Source organism: Leuciscus leuciscus (assembly GCF_965113295.1).
Source record: "Leuciscus leuciscus genome assembly, chromosome: 15".
Taxonomy (NCBI): domain Eukaryota; kingdom Metazoa; phylum Chordata; class Actinopteri; order Cypriniformes; family Leuciscidae; genus Leuciscus; species Leuciscus leuciscus.
Window position 1 is genome coordinate 23815689 of NC_138739.1, and position 19269 is coordinate 23834957.

General features: G+C 39.3%; 1 protein-coding gene across 1 annotated transcript in view; it reads right to left on the reverse strand.

Moving 5' to 3' along the window:
- The window catches only part of tmem163b (transmembrane protein 163b), a 31390-nt gene extending 12963 nt beyond the window's left edge, over nt 1–18427 (reverse strand). The window contains exons 1-5 of the mRNA XM_082139943.1: nt 17753–18427; nt 16629–16748; nt 5230–5273; nt 5043–5134; nt 1807–1903 (exon numbers count right to left, since the gene is read on the reverse strand). Of these exons, the coding sequence (XP_081996069.1) occupies nt 1807–1903; nt 5043–5134; nt 5230–5273; nt 16629–16748; nt 17753–17942 (543 nt within the window). The 5' untranslated portion in view covers nt 17943–18427. The remainder of the gene's footprint in view (nt 1–1806; nt 1904–5042; nt 5135–5229; nt 5274–16628; nt 16749–17752) is intronic.
- Between the last annotated feature and the right edge of the window lie 842 nt (nt 18428–19269).

The window sequence follows — 19269 nt, forward strand, 5'->3', positions numbered from 1 at the left end:
TCTTAAGTACCTTTTTACACTATAAAGTACCTTTTGTGCAATGGAAAGGTTCCATGGATATTAAAGGTTTTTCATGGAAACATAAATGCCAATAAAGAAACTTTATTTTTAAGAGTGAAGAAGTGGAATTTTTACACCACAGATGCAGTACCAGACCGAAGCTTTAGGTGTCTCATTTCATCACAGGAAGGCGAATGGAGAGATAGATTGAGAAAGAGAGCGAGTGATAGTGGAGGGGTAACTGGTTTAGGGAAAACTATTTCCCCTCTTGATGTTGCCTGGCAACAGCGATATCAGACTATTCTAATCTCGTATGTGACTTCACACCTCGTCTCCACCATGTTCATTCAGCTTTACACTTGTGCTGTTTAGCAGGCGCCGTTAGGGAAAACTCACACAACCAGCGACATAAAAAGATGAAGTGTTGGGTTTTTGCGTGTGGAGTCCTTCATCTGAGAGACTCTCTTAAATGGAGTTTACATTCAATGAAAAGCCAGCAGGGAAATAAGATGCGAGAGTATGAATGCTTAGAGTGAATATATGGAATCAATCAACCAATTTGTGAATGAATAAACAAACAAACAAACTAATGAATCAACCAATGGAACTATCAATGAACAAATCCAATTAATGATTCAATGAGAGAATGAACAAACAAACAACAAATGAATCAACCACTGAAACAATCAATCAATCAATGCAATGAATAAATCAATGAGTCAGGGAAAGAACTTATTAAAGAAACAACCACTGAAACAATCAATCAACCAATCCATTGAATGAATCAGTGAGTGAATGAATGAACCAATGAATCAACTACTGGAACAATCAATCAACAAATCCATTGAATGAATCAGTGAGTGAATGAATGAACAAATGAATCACCCACTGAAACAATCAATCAACCAATCCATTGAATGAATCAGTGAGTGAATGAATGAACAAATTAATCAACTACTGGAAAAATCAATCAACAAATCCAATGAATGAATCAGTGAGTGAATGAATAAACAAATTAATCAATCACTGGAAAAATCAAATCAACCAATCCAATGAATGAATCAGTGAGTGAATGAATGAACAAATTAATCGACCAGTGGAACCATGGCTGTGTCCGAAATCGCCCCTCTATACCCTTAAATAGGGCACTATTTGAGGAGACAGCCATTTGTAGTGGTGTACAACCGATGTACACTCAACGGCTAGAGAATACCCATAATGCACTGTGAGAGTTGCGTGTCGAATGATTCCCGCATGAATTCCCTGAATCTGAATCATCCATCCATCCATTTTCCAAACCGCTGGTCCAATGTGGCAGCAGCGTAATATCATACAGGTATACATTCCTTTTTAATTGGTTATTAAATTGTTTAATTAAGGTTTATACATTTTCCATGACAGAGTTCAAGATCAATCTTTTCATCTTACTACTGGAGCTGCCAGTTTGCTAAGTTCCAAATGATTATTAAACAGCAAGTACAAAAGCAGCAACCCTTCCGGCGCACTCAGGGTCCGAATTCACTTACTCGTTTTCATTCACTACTTCAAGTGAACTATATTAGTGGAGTAATAAAGGGAATAGTGACTGAGGGTGTGGGGGCGATTACGATCATGAAATCCAGTGAGTGAATGAACAAACAAACGAACAAACAAATGAATCAACCATTGGAACAGTCAATCAACCGATCCAATTAATCAATCAGTCAGCGAATGATCAAACGAACAAACAAACGAATGAATCAACTAATTCCATGAATACATCCTTGAGTCAGTGAATGAACAAATGTGTGTTTGTTGTTTTCTCACCACTTCCGGTTGCAATTTTGTGGCGAGATCATGGATCGCTTTCCCCAGGATAGTGATGGCCGACAAGATGAACACGACCCCAAGGATAACACATGCTCTGGAAAACACACACACACACACACAGGCACGTTGAGTAACCCACAGCATCAATTCAACAGATGCTTTATTGAGTTCACAGTGTAATTCCCCTCCTGAGTCTGAGTCAGTTAATAAAACACGACTCTGAAGCTTCTGCTCGCTTTAGTGCCTCGTTCTCATTAGTCCTGTCAAGCCCGCTGTTTAAAATTGAAGGCGACGAGGGCTGTCGTTCTCTAATTAAGCTTGGTTAATAGGCGAGATCTGTTCCACTATTTACTCAGCCGCAGGGGTAGCTGGGTTAAATCTGGTGAAGTTTTGGTGCCGTTCGGCTCTGTTTCTCACACGCGGATCGTAAAAGGCTTTGCGAGCTCAGTCTGTTTAATCTGCTTTTTGGTTAGTGATTAATTAATCAAACCAAACAAACAAACACACACAGCTACAGTCTCCGGAGATCAAATTAAAATAAAATTAAGACATGCAGATTAATATAATCTAGTTTATCTAGCAATCAGGCCAAGGAGGAACCCCACCGATGCTGTAGAGATGCTTGTCTGCGGTGGATCATGTTTGTTTTGACAGGCGACTGAATGTAATATTAAGTGTGTTCTAAATATTTGTATCAATACATACATACATTAAAATAAAAATTCAATAAAAGTGCAATCTAAAAAGCTGCGAACTTGCATTTTATTAGAAACTTAACGAAAGCGTTTTCTTTTAGGCATAACATGGCAATCGCTCGGATCTGCACCAAAACAATCGCTCCGAGATCGCCTGAACGAGGTGGTCTCGGCCCGACTGCAAACGAACTCTGGGGCGGTCTGATTCTGAGTGAGCACATTAGTTATCACAGTTGAAAACCAAAAGAGCACCACTTCATCTTTGTGTTCAATGTTGTGTAATTGCGGTTTTTCGTGTGAGAATGTTGTCCCGATGAAGCCTTGATTCCTACTCTAGCTGCATAATAACATTTGTAGTGTTTGTGTGTGTCTTGACACTGTTAACCTCTAGACAGCACTGGGAGATCCAGAGAGAGCTAGCAATGTATAGGTGTGAAAACGCCCTTAGTAACTGCAACTCCATAGCAACCACCTAGCAACACTTTAGCAACCACTCAGAACACTTTAGTAAGCACATAGCAACTCCCTAGCATTGTCCTAGCAATCACTCAGAACACCTTAGTAACCACATAGAAAAACACTAACAACTACATAGCAACACTCTAGCAACTGCTTAGAACACTTTATTAATCCCAAAGCAACTCCCTAGCAACCACTCTAGCATTGAACTTGCATCCACACAGAACACATTAATTCTACCTAGAAACACCCTAGCAATCACTCAGTCAGAACACATTAGAAACACACTAACAACCACTTAGAAACACTCTAGCAACAGCTCAAAACACTTTAGTAACTCCATACCAACTCCCTAGCAACCACTTAGAACACCTTCAAATCACTCAAAACACCTTAGCAACCACTTTAGCATTGACCTTGCATCCACACAGAATACATTAACATCTGCCCTTGCAACCAATCAGAACACCTTAGTGACCACATAGCAACTCCCAATGCACCACCGAAAACACCCTAGCAATCACTTAGCAACGCCCTAGAAACAATGCATAACATAATAACATTCACCTAGCAACACTCTAGCAACCACTCAGAACACTTTAGTCACCCCATAGCAACTCCCTAACAACCACTCTTGCATTGGTCTTGCATCCACACAGAACACACTAACATCTACCTAGCGACGCCCTAGATACCAATCAGAACACCTTAGTATCCACATAGCGACTCCCAAAGAACCACCAAAAACACCCTAGCAATCACTTAGCAATGCCCTAGAAACCACTCAGAACAAACTAACAACCACCTAGCAACTGCATAGCATCGCCTTGGCACTGTTTTTTTACACCAGTAAGCACCACTAATATGTTTTTCAAAATGCAGAGATCTATTTGTAAGTCACTATTCTCAAACAGTAAGAGCCTGTAGTGTTTTACAGTGTAAGAGTCTAGCAGTCTAGTAGAAATGTCATCTCGCTAATGCAGCCTGCGTTATGATGTAATCCGTCTCCACGGCGATCCACATCCCAGCAGATTCCCCTAGGGACCGCGGCTCACAGCTTCACCAGCATGCGCATTAGAAATGGATTCATTACGTGTGTGTGTGTGTTTGTGTGTATCTGTACTGTACGTATGCTACAGGTCTGAGTGTGCTACTGTCTAGCACACTTCTGCCTTTGTCCTCTCTTTCTCCGCTTCCTCTGCTTTCATTCCCTTCACAAAGCCCTTCTGCCATCTCTATTGTGTCTTTCCACCGATAAGGGACGCCGAACACAGAGAGAGACTGTCTAAAGACATGAAACCCAGAGCAGGGCCACTTCACGGGGGACCAGAGAGTCTTTCTGCCGGGCCTCCATCCATCAAACCTGCTGGTCTTTAGGAAACGTCAACCTGCTGAGGTAAATTATGCTAGGTTTGTTTAAAAGGATCAGCGCATCTGAAAACATTCATTAAATGATCGTTTTAATGGCTATGGTTTGGTTAGGTAATTTGTTGCGTGCTCGTTCGCCCAGTAATGTTCTTCTTCAGCCGAGGAACATGTCAAAATCTCAACATCATTACCTTGAAAGATCAATCTGACCTGCTGCTCTCCTTGTTGCCCAGAAACAACATCTAATTGGCTACCCAGAATCCCCACAGAGCACAAACAATGGCTGCATCAGAAATCACATACTTCCCTACCATATACTAGGCAAAAAAACAGTATTTGTCAAAGAAGCAAGTCCAAATTCACAGAACTCAAGTAACCAGATGACCTTCTTCTTCCGGCGAGATTCTGAAGTGTGCATACGATGGACACTTTAATATCCCATGAGAACACGGGAAAGGATTTTTGAATGACAGTGAAGCGATGTAACTGATGCGGGAAGGTCACATTATAATGACAGCATGGCGAATGTAGTACGTCCAGATTACATTCACACTACACACATTAATACTATATAGAACGTACAGTCGTAAAGTAATTACTTATTCAAAATAAGAGAGTATGCGATTTCAGTCGCAACCTATGGCCCGTTCCATGCGTTCACGTCCCATTCCCCACGTTTTCTTTAATCAAGGAAGGATCACATGTACTCACATGTATTCTCTGTGCGCCGAATGGACGGCCGCGGCGTTACTGTATCGCCAAATCACGATAATGGAGGACAGGACGTCGAGAGTAGCGTCAAACTGCAAACGAATGAACAACAGTGATAAAGAGAAGCGTTAAAACATTAAAGACTATTAAATAATGAACATTTAAATATATCAAGTGTGAGACTTACAGCAAACCCAAACGCTGATGCACTATGCCGCATTATAGAAACAGCTGCAAAAGAAATTAGAAAAAGTTAGTTCAAATGAAGATGGTTTCAACTTTAAATTTGAAGTAGGCCCATTTAATTAAAAAAAAATTTAGTTGGACAAACTTTAAATGTGAAGTGTTTATTAAAATAGTATTATTATTATTTTTAAATAAATGGAATATTTAATTGGTTGGACAAACATTTTTTAAGTGTGCTTTATTTATTTTTTTAAATGCATATGAAATGAAAAAAATTAAAATGTGAAGTGTTTATCTTTATCTGTAACATTTTTATTTAATAAATTAGTTCAAATATTTTACAATTAAAATAGTTCATTATTTGGAAAAACTTAAAATGTATGTAAATAAATAAATAAATACATTTTACAATAAAAAATCTAAAAAGTTAAAACAGATTAACATCCCTTTAAATTATACCAGCAATGGAAACGTTGTGAATTAATAAGCACTCTTTACTTTGCACAGCCTGTACCCAATGACTAACCACTCCAGCATTCAGGCAACTGTACATTGTAAATAATGATAAATAATGATTTTGATAAGTGTTTGTCTCAAATATACACCTAAACATTATATATATATGCATTCCTCTGCTGTAAAACTGTGCGTCTGAATGATTTCCAGCAGCTAAAGTGTCCTGGATCAGATTTCATCTCTTCACACTGTGATGTCAGCACATGGTGTGGATCTGAGCTACCCAAACAGCACTGTGGCTCATGTCCAGTTATCGACCTAATATTGACCTCTAATGCACCTGAATCCTCTATCCTGAGACTGGATGAGCGATCCGAGATATTCCATCCACCTCTACAGGGTCAGCCAAACTCTCAAAGGTACCCAGATCTGCTTTTCAGGGCTGTTTGTGCTTCTATTTCCCAATTGATTGTACAGTACAGCACTAAAGAACACAGTACAGTACAGTGAAGTATAGTCATTTAGAGTGTAGTATGGTACAGTATAGTTTAAATGTGGTGCAGAAGTATCAGAACATTCCCCTAACGTTAGCATATGGTTCCCGTTTGGTTATCAATTCCTAATGTTCTAAAAAATGTCTCTATTTCTTTTATAACCACGAATTAGGAACCAAAAATTGTCTGGGATGAAATTAAAGGTATAGCGGAAGATGTTTTACTTCCTGGTGGGTAACCTATACTATTGGTCCTCCTAATTGTCAATCATTCTGGTGAATCAATCAAACTTTTCAAAAAGTGGAGAGGGCGGGTCTTATCTAAAATTTGGAAAGATCCTCCGCTATACCTTTAAGGTTGCATTCAGTACAAATCATACAGCATTAGGCCTGTTCACACCATGGACGATAACTATAACAATAAAGTTATCGTTAGATATCGCTTTTGGTGTGAACATGCCTTTAGACAAAGTTTGCACACACATTCAAATGGCAAAAGTCATTACTCAAAAACAAACACACGCACACACACTCTCTGTTCCTCAGAAACCCTGTTAAAAATGAATAACGGAGCTGCTGCGGCATGAGATTAAAGATTTAGCAGTTTCTAAATATAAATTCTGTTCCTTTTAGAGAAATCCACTCTGTTTTAGACGACTCGCGCCGGCCGACTTCAAGTCCTCAAGAGGCCAAGCTCAAGAAACACATCGACAGTGTCAATAAAACATCTATAATCGGTGCAGTCATTCATTGTCCTACAGAATCCCATCGGACACGCTCTAAAGAACCCACACACATTGTCTCGTGAACAACGTCTACATCTTAATCTTACGACGAACTTCAGGAGTTTAGTTGTACCACATGCAGAGCATCTTGGGTAACAGGAAAGGATTTATGGAGAGTTGTGTATCTGCGGAAAGCTGAAACCATTCCCTGCTCATTAAGAAGTCATATTTATGCTGATTTTCAAGTGAAGTCAGCAGCTTCTACAAGGAGTGCTGATACTGCGGCCCGAGCCGATCAAGAAAATTATGAAGCTTGAAAAACCGTAGGATATCGTAGGATCACAATGAAGTATTGTGTGTATCCAGGATTACTGGCGAGAAATCAGCTTCAATCTGACACAGATGCAGACTTAACTAACAAGCCAGCAAACAGGGAGTGTTCATTAGAAGTTATGAATAAACGTTCTTCCAGTAACATTAATAGAACATTCGTTCAAAGTTATCTGGTCTTTAATAATGTTCCCAAAACGTTAGCACAAAAACGTATATAATTTATGGAATGTTTTTGCTGAAACATTTTAGTTGGACATTCGTCCGACTGTTTCAGAAGGTCCAGAGGACATTCAAAAGTAACATTCCCATAATGCTTCCAAAACGCTAAAATGGAATGTTCCCTTAACGTTCGTATTACCAAGAGAGAAAAAAAGAAGAAAAAAACGTTTTTAAAACCTTTAAAAAACTGGAGAACATATGTTCAGAGATCATAATGGAAACATTGGCGAAACTTATTTTTGTTAGCTGGGAAAACACTTCGAACGGACAATGAATTCTAGAGACATATCATAAAATTCAATTTTATTCCTAAGATTATTGCTAACTTAAACAATGTATGTAAGTAGGACGTATTACAATTTTATAACACTTTATCTTCAGATGTATTTGCAGGCTGTGGCCCTTAATGTGATTTAGCCTTATTTTTTGTTTGGTATTAAACTGAAATTGTAGTATGCGCAGTGTAAAAAAAAGTCAATGTTGCATATTTTTCATTACAGGACCTTCTGAGTTACACAAGTCACCTGATCTGCTATTCTCCTCGCATCTCTCACAATTCAAACTTCTTTCTCAAAACTGTGAGTTTACATCTCGCAATTTGTACATTATAACTCGCAATTTCGAGGTTAAATCTCACAATTCTGACTTTTTTCATGCAATTGTGAGTTTATATCTCACAATTCAAACTTTTTCTCAGAATTGTGAGATTTAACCTTGAAATTGTGAGTTATAAAGTCCGAATTGCGAGATATAAACTCACAATTTTGAGAAAAAAGTCAGAATTGTGATATATAAACTCAAAACTGCGAGTTATAAAGTCTGTACTGCGAGATATAAAATCACAATTTTTGGGAAAAAAATCTGAATTGTGAGATATAAACTCGAAATTAGGAGTTATAAAGTCCAAATTCCGAGATATTAACGCACAATTTTGAGGGAAAAAGTCAGAATTGTAAGATATGGCCCTATCTTGCACCCAGCGCAATTGACTTTGTACAGCGACGCATGTATCATTCTTATTTTGCACCCGCGCACAGCGGACTTTTCCCTCCACAGAAGCACGTCGGTTAACTAAGAAATACACTTGCGCTCCCGGGGGCGGTTCAGCGCAAAGAGGAGGCGTGTTCCGGCGCAAACGTTCCCTCATGCTATTTTGCACGTTTAGAAAACAATTCCGCCACTGACCGAAAAAATCTAGTTTAAAGTCAGTGGCGCGTTGCGCATGTTATTCAGATGCTATTTTAAGGGCGCATGCTTGGCCATAATCAATGTAGCGTGTGCACAACGCGCATACACTTTGATTCTCTCATCTACACAGAAGCAGCAGTTTTCATTTTTGCAAATCATACATTAGATAGATAGATAGATAGATAGATAGATAGATAGATAGATAGATAGATAGATAGATAGATAGATAGATAGATAGATAGATAGATAGATAGATAGATAGATAGATAGATAGATAGATAGATAGATAGATTGATTGATTGATTGATTGATTGATTGATTGATTGATAGTTTATTATAAAAGCATACATCTAGCTTACACATTTACCCAAATTATCATACGCCTGTTTAAGCAAAGCTAATTTGGGTGTGTTTCTCCATCCCCAATGTCACTTCTCTGTGTTTTACGGCCCTGACGAGAACGTCGGTCTCCTCGGCTGTGAACCGCTCCTGGCACGCGTCTGGCAAATCCGCCGTTATAATAGGAATCCCCTTTAGAACAAGCGCGCCTGCTCTTAAAGGGAATGTAAGATGACGCTCTGATTGGTTTATTTCATGTTACGCCCAAACCACACTATGAATAATGAAGCTACTTCAGACCAACCCATTTTAGATTTGCGTCGGGCGCAAGAGTAATTTATCCCGCCGGTATAATAGCAACAGCGCCCAAGACCCGCCCACAAAGTTACTTGCGTTTCGCGCTTGATACTTGCGTTTCAGATCGTTAAAATAGGGCCCATAAACTCTAAATTGTGAGTTATAAAGTCAGAATTGTAAGATATAAACTCTAAATTGTGAGTTATAAAGTCTGAATTGCGAGATATAAACTCTAAATTGTGAGTTATAAAGTCTGAATTGTAAGATATAAACTCTAAATTGTGAGTTATAAAGTCTGAATTGTAAGATATAAACTCTAAATTGTGAGTTATAAAGTCTGAATTGTAAGATATAAACTCTAAATTGTGAGTTATAAAGTCTGAATAGTAAGATATAAACTCTAAATTGTGAGTTATAAAGTCTGAATTGTAAGATATAAACTCTAAATTGTGAGTTATAAAGTCTGAATTGTAAGATATAAACTCTAAATTGTGAGTTATAAAGTCTGAATTGCGAGATATAAACTCACAATTTTGAGAAAAACTCATAATTACTTTTTTACGTCCTGGTCGAAACAAGCTTTAATAGCTATTGCGCAATTTATCGTAACTCATCAAGCTGCGGAACCAAAAGACGTTTTTATCTTAATGTTACTTTTGGACCCTGTTTTTGTAGAATTTCAAACAACTTTGCTTATTGTTGGCTGTTTGCATTTCACTAGATTTGGTAATTAGATTTGGTTACGTTTTATATGACGTTTGTCACATGACTGTTAGCGTTCTTTCCGCATATTCATGTTGCGCGTTTCACCGCGCAAACTTGCACAACTCCTACAGTGCTCTAACAAAAAATATCACAACACTGATTTCGTGAGAACGTGTAAAATCTATTTCATTCCAGTTTGTTACACGTATCGCACTGTGAGTGAACATGCTGCTGCTATGCGGCAAGGACCGCGTTGTGGCGGTTATTCTCAGATGTATCAGTGGCGCATGATGTATAAAACTCTTTGAAGATCTTGTCCTTGACTGCTCAAGGAAGCTAGCCTTGTCTGCTTTCTTTTAGGTGTTTTTTTTGTGTGTGTGTGTGTCTGTGAAAATAGGGCAGAATCTTTATAGCTGGTGAGTTGCAGAATGTTGAAATCCAACACAACAGCTGCTATAAAAAAACCTGTCTTCCGCTCGGTCTGTCTTTTTGACACACACAAAAGCATCCTCACACACACACAAACCAAAACAGGGAATGTGATCTAGTTTCTGTGTCAGAGTTGGTGAATAAATTTGCATGCTGTTATCACTTACAGGACATTTTCAAGAAACAATTCTGCAGTCTCATGAAAGACTTTTGACTGGTCAGTGTTGTTACTACTGAAACTAATGGTATTGCTAATACCTGTATCAACTTTCTACATGCTTAAATAGTAATAGTTGAATAAATAGTTTGTCTTTATGGTTTTTGATTGGTTATGTTAATTAATCCTGTGTGTATTTAAGCCCTGAGTTTCCTTAATTGTCTGTATTTTCCGGTATGTTAAGTGACCACACCCACACACCCATGTACAACACACTGTAAAACTAATATGTTAAAGCTAATAAATTAGTATATTTTAGTTGATATCAGATACTAAAAAGTGCTAGCACTAATACTAAAACTGAAATGTTAGCTTGAGCAGATTTCAGTTACAATACTATAAAACCTATAGCCTACTATTGCTAACACTAATGCTAATTGTAATGTTATTGCTAACACTAATGTTTGTAATGTTAATGCTAAAACTAATATGTTAAAGCTAACATATTAAGATATTCTATTGCAGTAGATATTCCTCAGACTGTTTACCCACTCTGTTTACCGACTTTTTTTAGCTTTTCGACTAGTTGTTTTCACAAACCCGTTTACTTGACTCACTTGATGTTTTAAAACACCAGAGGAGGTGCAGAGAGGGCAAAGCACCCTCCACCTCTCTCTCTCTCTCTCTCTCTCTCTCTCTGTCTTCCATCTTTTATTTTTAGACACGGGGCTCTATGGGAGTTGGCATGCTGGCTTTTACAGGCTGGTAGTGCTGAATGCATTAATATGAGAGTGAACTACCCCTCCTCTATCTGTGACCTCTCCTCGCAGTGTGATATTTACATTCTGTGCCGCAAGAAAATCTTCCACACACACACACACACACACACACACACTAATTTAGTTTTCTTCAGTTTGAAGTCAGTAAATCCTCCAAGAACAGACATTTAAACAAATTTCGTTGTAGCAAATAGCGCTTATTTCCCCGCAGCAGATGCATTTCTAGACATGTTTATTAAGTTTGGAGGTATGCGAGCACATTTGTGCGAGTGTGTGAAGCAGAAGACACTCTGTCGCTGAGAGCGTGTTAATTGGCTGCACTGGAAGCTTTGAGACATCTGGGAATTCAGATCTCACAGTCTGGCATATATTAGACCATTTCTCTTCATCTCCTCATTTCTTCCTTCCTTGCTTTTTTTTCTGCCTTCATCAGTCTCAAAATGCCTTCCCTTTCTCTAAAACATATACAACCGCCCCCCCCGGTACCTTTAGGCTGACTGGAGCAGCGCCGCCGTTAATGAAAAACAAGCGTCCCGCTTACACTTCAGATAGCGTAACCTCACAAGCGCTTCAGCGAAGATAGCAAGACTCAGATCGCCAGGCAGTAAACTGATCAGACACTTTATCTGAACTGATTCGAGGATAATTCGGTTAAAACCATAATCCACCAGATTTGATCTTCTCAAAACCCATACTGACCCAAATGCACGCTACCCAAACATAACGCTAATGCTCTTGAAGACTGTGTGGAAGTCGAGGTGGGATTTTCGTGGCTTTTAGTGAATATTTAGTAACTTTGAGTTCTCTATATGATAGTGCACTTATAAAAAGTGGTGTTTAAATGCATGCCCTTATGTGAGGCGAATGGAAAAAATGGGCGAAACAAATCACACAGACTTACATTAAAGAGAGGCAAGTGTCATTTCTATAGATGCCTTATTGATGGTAGGATCAATAAGTTATGACAACATATGTTTTAAGTTACTGTAACTCATCAAAATATGAGTCAACTCGATATTTTAAGTCAGTTTAAGTTACAGAGTAATAATAAAGTTCAGTGAACTTAACATTTTAAGTTCTAACCTACTGGCAATGACAAGGGGGAAAACATCACAGATACTTCGGTTTGGACATGGACCAGTATAAAACCACATACAAACAGCTTAGCAACCACCTAGAACACCCTAGCAACGGCATATACACCACCCCGAACACCCCAGGAACCACATAGCAATGATAAAGCAGCCACCCACAACATTGTAGCATTGTGGCGGTGACTATATTTCACATGCTAACACATTAATTTCCTTCATGTATTGTGTATATAAAACTAACAGCAACACTTATTTAACTCAGCATAGAAGTTTCACCCACTTTTTTTTGATGCATGTTCAAGACATCAATGCCTTGTCAAATCATTCCTTGACTGCAGTTAACCACTGATCAAATATTAGTTTCCCAGCATGTTCACATATCAATATTTGCTTGTAGTTTTCAAGTTTGTGTGTGTTTAAAAGTGCAGGTTCAATGAACGAAGAACAGGAAGTGAGTGTGCTGGAGAGGAAGTGAGGCTTTCTGCCAATTTTATTTAGAATTATGCTAAACGCTAATGCTAACACTAAACTGTGCCTCTATCACTCTGCACTCTTTATTCTCCCACAAAATTCAACTCAAATCAATATTTATGTCTATTTATTTATTTTGTAACTATTTAGGATAAGTCAACTGCTCATCACAAAATAAAATTGGTAAACCAAATTGCTCGTTCCATAGCTAGCTGCTATGAAGCTATGGGTGTTGCTATCCCCTTGCTAATGTTTTCTAGGGTCTTGCAAGGTGGTTGCTTAATGGCTCAAGTGAAAAAGCCCTTAGCAAGCACCATGACTAAATGTAGAATTAATCTAAATATTTTGTGTTTTCACACATTCATTTACCAAAAATATTAACTCTATCTCAAACATTTTGCCCTCAGCTGTCTGCAATCATTTCCGCTAAATTGTAGCCATTACTGATAGAGGGGAGTTTAAATGACAACATCTCTCAAGCGTTGTTGCTCTGGAGTTGCTATGTGACAGAATCTTCACAGCCTGGCAACGTGAGTCCCAGAGTCCCCGTCCAACTCTGGAAGTGTAAGGTGAGTCATTTAGTTCCTGAGGGATGGAGCACCAAGTAAGAAACCATTCCTTAAAAATCATACATTAAATCCAGTGCAGTGCTTCTGTTTGCTTAAAATCAGCTGCTCCAAGATTAAACCACATGGCCTGGAAGCGGTCTACGAAATGATTAAGCACACTTTGTGCTGAGAAAATAACAATAGTCTTCGTAACACCAAACTTGAGTAACCCAGCTGAATGATTTAAGGGAATATTCTGGGTTCAAGTTAAGCTCTATCAAAAGCATTTGTGGCATAATGCCGATTAAAACCTAAAACGTTTCTCTGATCTTTTTGGAAATGGAAGGTCAAGTTAAGTGCACTGCATTTTGGGATACAGTTTTCCAGAAAACTGCAATCCAGGAATCCAGGAAAATTCAAAGCATACTATATAGTACGGAAATAAGGAGAGTATGCCAGTATGCGGTTGAGAACATAATAATTGTCTCTACAGTACATTAAACTCTTTTGAAACCCCTTTAAAGTAAATTTTACAAAAGAGCAAGATACTGTTTTCCATTATATGACAACTATTTTTACAGTCTCCCAGTTTTGTACCTTTGAGAATATTTTGTATTTGTAGCTGAGAATAAAGTGTGCTATGAATGTATTTGGTTGTCAAAGTTCCCGTATGTCTGTGTTTATCCTGTGCATCTTCTTTCAGTGACGATTATCAAAGTAATCTTGTAGAACAACCAGGAAGAAACCAGTCAAACCAGATCTTGTGTATCAAGCTTGTGGCACGGAACCAAACAACATACAGATGTGGGTCAGATGTGAAAAAATGTGTAAATAAATTATATATATATATATATATATATATATATATATAAGTATTAAATTAATTATAAAATATGTATTATTAAAATATTATTACAGGTAATTATATAATAATATATACAATAAATACATACATTTTATATGAATATTTTATATTATATAAATATATTTATATCTTATTTATAAAAAATATTAAATTATATATGATAGATGATCGACTTTGTGGTCGTTTATTCCGACCTCCGGCCGTATGTCTTGGACACTCGGGTGAAGAGAGGGGCGGAGCTGTCAACTGATCACCACCTGGTGGTGGGTTGGATCCGATGGCGGGGGAAGAAGCTGAATAGACTCGGCAGACCCAAATGTACTGTGAGGGTCTGTTGGGAAATCTTCAGAGAAATCTTCAACTTCCACCTCCTGTGGAGCTTCGACCGGATCCCGAGGGAGTCTGGAGATATTGAGTACGAATGGACCATGTTCTCCACCTCCATTGTCGAAGCGGCCACTCGGCGCTGTGGCCATAAGGTCTCCGGTGCCTGTCGAGGTGGCAATCCCCGAACCCGGTGGTGGACACCGGAAGTAAGGGATGCCGTCAAGCTGAAGAAGGAGTCCTATCGGGCCTGGCTGGCTTGTGGGACTCCTGAGACAGCTGACGGTTACCGGCAGGCCAAGCGGACTGCAGCCCGGGTGGTTGTGGAGGCAAAAAATCGGGCCTGGGAGGAGTTCGGTGAGGCCATGGAGAAGGACTACCGGTTGGCCTCGAAGAGATTCTGGCAAACCGTCCGGCGCCTCAGGAGAGGGAAACAGTGCCCAACACTGTTTACAGTGGAGGTGGGCAGCTGTTGACCTCAACTGGGGATGTCGTCGGACAGTGGAAGGAATACTTCGAGGATCTCCTCAATCCCACCAACACGTCTTCCATTGAGGAAGCAGAGGCTGAGGGCTCGGAGGTGGACTCATCCATCACCCAAGCTGAAGTCACCGAGGTAGTCAAGAAGCTCCTCGGTGACAAGGTACCGGGGGTGGATGAGATCCGCCCTGAGTACCTCAAGTCTCTGGATGTTGTGGGGCTGTCTTGGCTGACAGGGGGATCACACTTCTCAGCCTCCCCGGGAAAGTCTATGCCAGGGTACTGGAGAGGAGAATACGGCCGATAGTAGAACCTCGGATTCAGGAGGAACAGTGCGGTTTTCCAGGGACCACACGATTTCGTCTCTGCTTTTTGCGGATGATGTTGTCGTGTTGGCCTCAACAGACCAGGACCTTCAGCATGCACTGGGACGGTTTGCAGCCGAGTGTGAAGCAGCTGGGATGAGAATCAGCGCCTCCAAATCCGAGGCCATGGTTCTCAGTCAGAAAAGGGTGGCTTGTCCACTTCAGGTTGGTGGAGAGTTCCTGCCTCAAGTGGAGGAGTTCAAGTATCTTGGGGTCTTGTTCACAAGTGAGGGAAGGATGCAACGGGAGATTGACAGACAATCTGCAGCTTCTGCAGTAATGCGGTCGATGTACCGGTCTGTCGTGATGAAGAAGGAGCTGAGCTGCAAGGCGAAGCTCTCAATTTACCGGTCAATCTACAGTCCTACTCTCACCTATGGTCATGAGCTGTGGGTCATGACCAAAAGGACAAGATCCCGGATACAGGCAGCCGAAATGAGCTTTCTCCGCAGGGTGGCTAAGCGATCCCTTAGAGATAGGGTGAGGAGCTCGGTCACTCGGGAGGAGCTCAGAGTAGAGCCGCTTCTCCTCCACATCGAGAGGAGCCAGCTGAGGTGGCTCGGGCATCTGTTCCGGATGCCTCCTGGACGCCTTCCCGGGAAGGTGTTCCGGGCACATCCGACCGGGAGGAGACCCCAGGGAAGACCTAGGACACGCTGGAGGGATTATGTCTCCCGGCTGGCCTGGGAATGCCTTGGTGTCTCCCCGGAAGAGCTGGAGGAAGTGTCTGGGGAGAGGGAAGTCTGGGCATCTCCAGACTCCAGACTGGGCCCCCGCGACCCGGTCCCGGATAAGCGGAAGAAGATGGGATGGAATGGGAAAAAAGATACAGTGTATATATATATATATATATATATATATATATATATATGGAATTAAATAATTTAGGTATTATATAAATGATTATTCTACGCTTTATGTAAAAAAAAAAAAAAAACTATAAAAAAACAGCCACAGAAAACTACATAAATCTACATAAAAAGTACATAAAAACAAACTCGTCCTTTAAAACTACATCACAGTCCCAAAAGACAAAAGAATTAAGAGCTCATCTTCAAAACAGGACATGACATCATACAGGTCTGTATCATCAAGGGGTCCATGATGCTCTAGATGAAGGGCCAGATACTCACTGAACGCAGCGATGGCTAAGATCAACGTCACCACAATGGAGACCCACGATACCCATAATGCCTTTTTTCTGTAACTCTGAGCCTCGTGGGGTTTCAGACGCATACTGCTCTCCAGAAGACCTGCTGAGGGACAGTGCTCGGTTAGATTACGCCATCTTTCCTCACATCTAAACACATCCTACATGTGTCTCAGAGGAATTTAATGCCATTTATTCTGAAATAAGTCCATAAAGTGTTTGAAACAGACTTGTCACAGGCTCAAAAGATTTGACTCAAAAGTCCAATTATATAAATGCTTGTTTTCTTTAGCAGAGTATTTTTGGATTTGGATTTAAAGTCAGCATGACTTTTTGTTAATGAAATACTGAAGTATTTATTATAAATGATTTATCCGTGAACATCATTATTTTGTATAAATTCATGTGCCCTCGTTAGCAACCTGTCACTCACATGAGATCCACCAATAGCAAACCACAACCATCCAATCAATTCCCCATGGACAAAATCAAGTCCCGCCCACAATTATTTTTTCAATCGCCACTTCCATTTCATGCCGACTTTAAAGCATAATTCGAAAATATCTGTTTTGTGAATTTTGTTCTCCAAATTATGACAAGTGACATTTTGACAAGTGAGCACAATAAAATCACAGAAGAATTCATTCAGAAAAGAATCAGCTATGCAATGAATGAATCTGTTCTCACAGAATATGTTCGGGGCAAGTTGTCACACACGTTTAATATGCTGTAACTTTAAACAATGAATTAATTACACGTTATGCAAAACAATAGTTAGATTTAGTTTTAATAGTTTTATTATATATTAAATCTGAGGTCAAATATTTTTTTTTATATATATATATACTGTATAATGTAGGCTAATATATTTTTTAGGCATTGACTAGCCTATAATAAATGTAATATGTTGTGGAAAATGCTTTATTTAATATAATTTTGTAGTCAAGACTTTAATGTTTGTTTACAGAAGATGACTTTCAAAAACAAAAACAACCCTGATCAATTTTCCCTGAGTAAACGTGTGACAACTTGCCCCGTGCTCTGCTTTACATGTATTTTTCAATGCAAATAAACTCTATTAAAAGTATTTAAACCCGAACTCCGTACCGTTGTCATCTGGCTCCCCTATTTTCATCTGCTGCTCCATGTTGAAAGTGTCTGCTTGGTTCGAATGGTGTCCGTTTGCAGGAATCGATCCTGGATCCACAACGGCTGGATCCGGAACAGAAGCAGGAGCACCTGGACCGGGGTCTACAGGACCGGCAGTGGGGGCAGCAGCTGAGGAAGGGTCCGTCATGATGACTCGGTCCCGGGTTCAAATGGTCAGAAGCATCCGAAGAATGTGACACCTGGTCGCGAGCGGAGGAGATGCGCACTGCTGGAGAGCCTCAGCGCATCATTCGCTCGAGCGCGAGCGCGCACGCACACACACTCTAATTAAAAACACACACGTGTGAAGCACCGCGTGCACTTTACAAACAAAGCTTGCTCTTCAAAATAAGTCAAAAGTATTATTATTAAATAAAAGTAGTGGGAATTTAGAGAATCCGTCTGGGAGCTCTGGTGTCGTGTGACCAAACAAACATCTGTGTGCATATTAAACAAACACCTCACACTTCAACTCATACAGAAACCACTTATTGGAATACATCTGAAGGAATACATGGAAAGAAAATAAATGGGAGGGAAAAAAGAAAGAAAAATGCTAGTTAATTTTGGCACAATATGATTACGACTAGCCTATAAAAAATTGTTAGGGTAACAGTTCCTCAACCTTATACATTGGGATGGATTTTATTTGGCAAAAAATAGATAGATAGATAGATAGATAGATAGATAGATAGATAGATAGATAGATAGATAGATAGATAGATAGATAGATAGATAGATAGATAGATAGATGAAAGTAATTCAGTAGCGGGGCTTTAGTGACATCTTGTGTGACAAAGTCATTATTGCAGTTTACGAAACTAAAACAGGTCTGTCAATTTACACATCTAGAATAAAAGTGAAATTACTCTTGAGTGGCATGTTAATAATATTAATATAAGATAATGTAACATTGGTTACGGAAAAGTCATCAAAATCATCAAAATCATCAACCAAAATCTGACGTTACTACTTTCTACTCAAGAACCTTGACAGAAATGTAGTGGAGTAAAAAGTACGATATTTGTCTTTCAAATGTAGTGAAGTTGAAGTAAAAAGTTTCCAGAAAAAATAATACTCAAGTAAAGTACAGATAAGTGTACTTAAGTACAGTACTCAAGTAAATGTACTTTCTTACTGTCCACCTCTGCATTTTATTTAAACAAACTTTTAACTATAAGATGCGATTAATCGTTTGATTGTTATTATTATATGTATAGCCTATATATTATTATAATATGTAATATGTTGTTGCATATATTATTATATCTAAAAAAAATCTGATACTTTTATTATTCTATAAAGATATCTTAAAGAGTTAAAGGCCTGGTTTCACAGAAAGAGTTTCAGCCAGGATTAGGCCTGAGTTCAATTAGGGCATTTAAATAGCTTTTTTAAAGGTGCAGTATGTAAGATTTACAGCTAGTGGTTGAAATGGATACTGCAGTTCAAATTCTAAATATTAGAGAGGGTTG